The 7,874-nt window shown below is 39.0% G+C and overlaps 1 protein-coding gene across 1 annotated transcript in view; it reads left to right on the top strand.

Moving 5' to 3' along the window:
• LOC107658301 (aspartate--tRNA ligase, mitochondrial-like) overlaps positions 1-3,674 on the top strand; it is a gene marked incomplete at its 5' end in the record, with an annotated part of 20,603 nt that extends 16,929 nt beyond the window's left edge. Inside the window, 3 exons of the mRNA XM_016446834.1 lie at positions 356-466; positions 936-1,011; positions 2,288-3,674. Of these exons, the coding sequence (XP_016302320.1) occupies positions 356-466; positions 936-1,011; positions 2,288-2,475 (375 nt within the window). The remainder of the gene's footprint in view (positions 1-355; positions 467-935; positions 1,012-2,287) is intronic.
• Between the last annotated feature and the right edge of the window lie 4,200 nt (positions 3,675-7,874).

A 7,874-nucleotide genomic window follows, 5' to 3' on the forward strand; every position in this document is an offset into this window, starting at 1 on the left:
GATTTTAGCAAATGGCTGCAATATAACAAAGAGTGAAAAATTTAAGGGGGTCTGAATACTTTCCGTACCCACTATATATATATATATATATATATATATAGTAGTATATAACTAGATAGCTTAATAAATAATAGAATTTGTGATAGGAATACATTTTCACTGGTGGTCTCAAGCATTTTGACCCCACTATGTATTTAAATGTGCACGTACCTTGAGATAGTTGGCGATACCCAGAAATAGTCTGGTTTTATCACTTTGTAAGTCTACAGTCATGAGCAGAGTATTTCATAGAGGAATTGTATGATCTCGCTTTGAATTCCACACATTTCCCCCACCTGTTTATCTGCTCTCTCAGGTGCGTGGCCAGCATTACGACTTGGTGCTGAATGGCTGCGAGATCGGAGGAGGTTCGATTCGCATCCACAATGCCTCTCAGCAGCTGTACATCCTGGACACGATTCTCAAGGTAATGGAACACGAGTGAAAAATTACACTGCGAGCAAAGAGCATCATTTAATGCTACTCTGACAGCGAGTTAAAGCACATGTAATGGACGTGTCCAGATACCCGACTGCACCATTTTCTTATTTGTGACTCTTACTTAACACCCCCGCACCACCGACTACCCGTTCAGTCGCTGTGGCAACCCTTTAAGCTATATTTAACTGCCTTTAAAGAAAACAAATGCTTTGGATCTTAAGAGCCAGGGAGAAGAAACACCAAATTAGGGTGTTTTTACTCAGGTCGATCTTAAGATTTGTGACTATAAAGGAAATCATTTTGAAGGCCTATTTACTCTGTTGACACTGAAGTAGTTGTATGGATCTGCACGATTTATACATGCCGAGACTATGAACAATTCCCTTTCAAGCTGAAAAGGCTGTGAATTACAAGGTCCACTTTGTCCTTTTTTCTCTGTCTTGCTTGTGTTATAGGAGGACCCATCACTTCTTTCTCATTTATTGGAGGCTCTGGACTCCGGGGCCCCTCCTCATGGTGGAATCGCATTAGGTGAGTGAGCATTCAACACATGCTACCTTGGACTTTCGCAAGGTTGTTGGGGTACCACTGTGACGAAAGGCCTTGTTGATTACATTCTCCTGTTGGTTAAAGTGGAACGGTCATGCTCCAAAACTTAAATTGCTTGCTAGCCAAGAATTTTTGGCAGCTTTGTTTCAGTTTGAGACTGTAAACTGAAGCATGAAGTGCCCTTGATCATTCGAGAACCTCTGTTTGGGTTTATTTGTGTGTGTGGCAGCACTAGAGCTGTTTTTACAGCTTGCTTAAACTGTGATATTCAAATTTGCCATGTTCTTGTTTACATTATAACATCTAAAGAGTTAAAAAAGTCCACTTAAATTTGTGGGATGCACTGATATTATTAAAATTCAAATTTTTTTTATGTGATGCCCGATTCTGTACTATTTTGTCTAAATAATTAAAAAAGAAATAAATATTAACTAAAATTAGTTGTTTTAAATACTATAAGTGAATTCAGGCATCACAACATTATAATGTATAGTGTGAAAAACTTATTTTCATTTTGAGATTTTCTTAAGATTACATTTACAGTGTTATTAAATTATTTATGTTTTTAAAGATTAACTTTAACTTTTAACATTTGATGATGGCGAAGGTCATTTAAATGTAAAAATGTAATATAAATACACTACAGTTCAAAAGTTTGGTTGTTTTTAAAATTAATTAATTTGAAGAAATTGATACTTTTATACAGCAAGGATGCAATAAATTGATCAAAAATGACAAAGACATTGATAATTGATTTTACATTATTACATTGATAATGTAACAAAAGACTTCTGTTTAAAAAAAAAGAACTGTTCATCAAAGAATTCTGAAAATTATCATGGTTTCCACAAAAATATTAAGCAGCACAGTGTTTTCAACATTGATAATAATAAGAAATGAGCACCAAATCAGCAAAAAAAGAATGATTTCTGAAAGGATCTCAGAATTTTGGTAATGGTTGCTGAAAATTCAGATATGCCATTTCAGGAATAAATTACATTTAAAAATATATTAAAATGAAATTTAACATTTTTTTTTTTACAGTATTACTGTTTTTAATGAATTTTTTGATCAAATTGTCTCCTTTGTGAGCAATAGAGACTTCTTTCAAAAATATTATACAATTTTACTGACCCAAAACCTTCGACCAGTAGTGTTTATTAATTACAGATAAAAAAATAATTATACATAATAAATATGGAAACAGTATATTGTGAATTCCTAATAATTATAAAAGTGCTGTTTTTCTCTTGAACAGGGCTAGATCGACTGGTGTCCATTATTGTAGGTGCTCCCAGTATCAGAGACGTAATAGCTTTTCCAAAATCCTTCAGAGGTCACGACATCATGAGTCATGCTCCAGACTTCGTCTCTGAAGAAGACCTGAAGCCGTACCATATTTCTGTAGTCTGGCCTAGCGCAGGTCAGCAGGACAACTCAATGTAAACTCTAAAATCTGTGTTAATATGCATATGATGTTCCGTTTGCATGAGGATGCAAGACAGTTCGCGATTTCCATCAGCACCATATGGTCGCCATCTGTGTCCACGCCTTGTGATGGACTTCAGAGCAGAAGCAGCAGGATCACTTACTGTCCTGAGAGAATTGAGCACCATCTTCTGAGTGAAGGTGACGTCTGTCCCCCACATCAACAAACACTTTCTTCTGCCTATTTCAACAGACCAGTCATGTACTTTCTCACCATATACATGATCTGTAATTAGTGTTTTCAATTGCAAATTTTTAATTACATTAGTTTCAGTGAAAAACAGCGGTGGATTGTGAGCGTAGCTGAATATTCCATTAGGGGGCTCCGTTGTTCCATTGCAACTGTTTACATTGCTTCCGTCAGCATGCACCATATCCTGCATTTTTTTTCCACCACCAGACATACCAAATAAAGCTACATTTCAGTTTTTCTCAGCGATGCCTTATCTGCAAAAGCAGATGCTCATTTTTCATGCCCAGGTACAGCTACTCATTACAGCCAGTGTTGTTTTAAAGCAGACCTGCGAGTTGGCCGCCAAGCTGTGAACACAGTTCTGTGTCAGACATGCTGTTTTTGCTGTTCTTCCAATGACTTTTCCTTAAGTACCCACTCATTGCCTATTTACATGACTATGTTTACTTGGAAGTACCTGCCTACGTTCAGTAGATGTTTCCATTAGTGCTTTAGAGACAATTGCAGTACTGATCCTTGGCTGATTGATATAGAGCTCTTCATTAATAGTTTATAAATGCGACCCACAAGTCAACTTTAAAATTCTGGTTTGGGCTTTTATCTTTTGTCCTCTTAAAAAGGGATGATTCACCCAAACATGGAAATTCTGTTGCAGACCACCTTGATTTTCTTTATGTGGAGCACAAAAGAAGATATTTTCAAAAACATCTCCATGTTTTTTTTTTTTCCATAGAGTGTTTTTCACTCTTCAAAATCATCTTCTTTTGTGTTCTCCAGAAAAAAGAAATGTATACAGTCAGCAACAAAAATACTCACCTGGAAAAGCACAGACAAGAATTTTTCAGTTTCAGACGGCTGAAATCATTGACCAAAACCATAAAGGTTATTTAGCACTTCTCTGATGGCATGTTTTGACCACGTCAGCGTCTATCTCATACACACTGTGCATTACCTAAAACGGGTAAATATGATTCTAGGGACAAAAATGTGTTCGGCTGAAATAACATTTTGCAAACATTATGGGAAAGTTACATGTAAACCATCTGAAACTTGTGTTAACTAGTATTAATGTTAAAAAAGTTACAAGAACATCCAACTAAAATAATTCAGAAAAAACATTCCATGAATGGTATGTAATTATTTTGTGCTAACGTTTTGAGAACATTATTAAAGATCAGATAATTGAACAATCGTTCTATTAATGTTACTGGAATAATGTCAGAACATCAGCCGAAGTTCTGAGAATGTTCCCTCTTAGCTTGGATATAATTGCCAAAGAGCTTTACCATGACTGGTTTAAAAACACAAAACTCTAAACAGCATACAGAGTTCAGTTACATAAGTTTAATTACTGAAAAGTTATTTTCAGCTTGTTTTTTTTGCTAAATGAAAACTTTTTAATTTTGGTTTCAGTAAAAAAAAAACGAATTTCAGTGCTTCACTAGTATACAGGTTTGGAGTGAGTACATTTGGAGAGTTTGTATTTTTGAGTAGGTTTCACTTTTATTTAATGTTAATTTTATATATTTTCATTTTATATTTTATATAATAAAAACATATGTAAATATGCAGCTGTAGTCTTTTTTGGTTAAATTGACTGCCAGCCTATTTATTTTTTTTCACAACCCTGCAGCTACTCTAGCCATTTTATTTTGCTGTCCGAAATAAAATGATTTACAAATATCATGTGCAATTTGATTGCTGTGAATTTTAGTCCTTTTATGTTTAAATAACTTCTGACCATTACATCAAAGCAAGCGTGATGTTTCTGATCTCTTAATGGAGATGCTACCTGCATGATCGGCAAGAAGAAAATTGCTGTTCTCAAGGAATACAATCTTAGGCGTCATTACTCCTCTCAGCATGCAGTGCAGTCTGTTAGGTATGAGGTTGAGATGAGCTGCTCAACTCCGAAAAGGTCTAACCATGCATCATTAAGTGTATATACAGTGGGTAAAATAAGTATTGAACACGTCACCATTTTTCTGGGTAAATATATTTCTAAAGGTGCTGTTGACATGAAAATTTCACCAGATGTCGGTAACAACCCAAGTAATCCAGACATACAAAGAAAACAAAACAAATAAGTTCAGAAATTAAGTTATGTGTAATAAAATGGAATGACCCAGGGAAAAGTATTGAATACTTTGTACAAATGCCTTTGTTGTTAATGACAGCTTCAAGACGCCTCCTTTATGGAGAAACTAGTTGCATGCATTGCTCAGGTGTGATTTTGGCCCATTCTTCCACACAAACAGTCTTCAAATCTTGAAGGTTCTGTGGGCCTCTTCTATGAACTCTGATCAGTAGTTAAAATCCATAGTCATAAAACCCCATTTTTATTGCAACTCTTCAACTGCCCACCACCTGGTTAGCAGTCACCAGGTATTTTGCATTTAAGACCTCTGATCTAAGAGGATAGTGCTGCTTCTGTTGTTGTCCAGTGTTCCCATCAGCATCCTCTTGGGTTCAAGCAAACCTTTACTTCTGCCCTGCTGTTTTGGCAGCCGGCCTGAGCAATGCTGCAGGGAATTTAACTATCAACAGAATTGACCGGGTATCTCCGGTCACCTCCATTCTCATCATTCTTTTGGCTGTATAACTGTGTTGTCTGGTTTGTCTCTAATTGGCCTACATTACCAAAATGGCCCATGGTTTTTCACAGCAAACATAAAAGTCACATAAAGGACAATGAAAATTTCCTCTGGATAAACCACATTGTTTAGCAATACATGACTTTCAGTGACGGAAAGGTAATTATAATGTATTCCACCATGAGACACCGTTAGGCCCCCCTAATTTGTTTCTTTTTAATTCTCCCTATTTTGTAATCTTGAGGGACCATGCTCTGTGGAGAATAAACCAAGCGATTTAACGGGAAGATCCTTTAGGTAACTTGCAAACATAGTGGGGGATAATGAGCTCACTGGCTTTATACCTTTTGTTTCAGATGGCTTTTTTTAAAGTGCTCAGACTAAGGAAATAATTGGCTAGTTCTTGTTTCTCTTCATCAATGAAGGAATATAGGGTTGCCTTGCCAGTAAGATTCACATTCAGTTTATTTCTTCAAAGGTGTGACTCACAGATCTCATTGGTGTTTTTAGCTGTTTTTTGTTTTTAATCAAAAAACAGTTAGTGATTTTTCATGTTTTGGTTTGCACTATAAATTGAATTATTTATATGCATTGTTATAGGGTATAAAATGCTCCTGTTACTGATGTAACCTTGATTCCCTGAGATAAGGGAATGAGCATTGTGTATGGGGCAAACTCCTGTCTACTCTGTTACTGAAGCCTGATTTGTTCACGTTTGTGTAGCTGCACAAACCAATGGCGCTTTAGCCTGCCAGAAAGGGCAGAGCCGATGTGTATATAAGTCGGCTCGCAGTGCCATTTCATCAGAATCATTCGACTGAAGCGACAGTCATCGATTTGTGTGCAGCTTATAGCACGGCAAGTGACACAACGCTCGTTCCCTTATCTCAAGGAACCGAGGTTACGTCTGAACCATAGCCAGTAGCAGAGCGTTCCCTTTCGAACGTTCTCTTCACGTTGTGTATAGGGAACGAATCCAATCACGCCGTGCTATGAGCAGAAGCAGACTAAGCCGCTCTGCGAGCCCAGTTCTGGAGCACTTATGTTAAGGGCCCCCAGAGAACATGAGCCAACTAAGTCCCGAGCGTAGCTGAGGACTTTAAACATAGCTATTTCCACCATAGGAAGGAATAAGCAGTTTAAGCCGATAAAATCCGTGCCTGGAGAGCAGGGACATCTAGGCTGTAGAATTTGGCAAACATGGACGGCGACGACCAGTCGGCGGCCGCACATATCTCACCAATAGAGATTCCGCTGGACCAAGCCCAGGAGGAGGCCATTCCTCTAGTGGAGTGGGCCCTCACACCTATGGGGCATTGCAAACCTTCTGAGGCATAAGCCAAGGCTATAGCATCAATTATCCAGCGGTATAGTCTTTGCTTTGTAACCGGCAGCCCCTTAGAACGGCCTCCAAAGCAAACAAAAAGCTGCTCCGACTGTCTGAACAGGCTAGAGCGTTCAAGATATATTCTCAGGGCCCTGACGGGGCAGAGAACATTGGGACCCTGCTCACCATCTGCAGCGGGGAGCACCAGAAGGGTAATTACCTGGGCTCTGAATGGAGTTGAGAGCACCTTCAGAACATATCCATGTCTAGGCTTGAGGACGACTTTACAGTCGCTGGGCCCAAACTCCAGAAGGGAAGCACTGATTGACAGTGCTTGTAAGTCACCCACTCGCTTGACCGATGCTAGTGCCAGTAGCAGAGCAGTTTTCAGCGACAAAGAGTGTAGTTCGGCCGGATGTAGTGGCTCAAAGGGAGGACCCCGTAGGGCCCTAAGGACTATTGACATGTCCCAGATCGGTACGGTCTGAGGACATGGAGGGTTTAACCACTCGTGAAAGACTGACCATTTGAGGGCGTAAAGGCATCTTATATAGGTACATCTCAAAAAATTAGAATATCATGAAAAAGGTCAATATTTTTTGTCACTCATTTCAGAAAGTGAAACCCATATATTATATAGATTCATTACACATATAGTGAAATATTTCAAGCCTTTATTTCTTGAAATTTTGATGATTATAGTAAATTTTGCATTTCATTTGGAAATCAAGGTCCCAGAGTCTGGCGGAAGGGTGGAGAGGCACAGAAAACATGTTGCTTGAAGTCCACTGTGAAGTTTCCACAGTCAGTGATGATTTGGGCTGCCATGTTATCTGCTGGTGTTGGTCCACTGTGTTTTCTGAAGTCCACAGTCAACGCAGCCATCTACCAGGAAATTTTAGCGCACTTCATGCTTCCTTCTGATGACAAGCTTTATGGAGATGCTGATTTCATTTTCCAGCAGGACTTGGCACCTGCCCACACTGCCAAAGGTACCAAAAGCTGGTTCGGTGACCATGGTGTTACTGTGCTTGATTGGCCAGCAAACTCTCCTGACCTGAACCCCATAAAGAATCTATGAGCTGCACTAACTTGGGGAACCAAGCTTGGTTCCTCCAGAGTGGGGCCACCAAGAGAACTGAGCATTTCATCTCCCTGCCCCATTTGATGAACCAGCGGAAGCAGGGCTATCAGGGGGGAAAGCGTACAAGCGAGCACTGGGCCAATCATGGGCCAGAGCATC

This window comes from Sinocyclocheilus anshuiensis, unplaced genomic scaffold, assembly GCF_001515605.1.
Source record: "Sinocyclocheilus anshuiensis isolate Anshui unplaced genomic scaffold, SAMN03320099.WGS_v1.1 scaffold375, whole genome shotgun sequence".
NCBI classification, from domain to species: Eukaryota; Metazoa; Chordata; class Actinopteri; order Cypriniformes; family Cyprinidae; genus Sinocyclocheilus; species Sinocyclocheilus anshuiensis.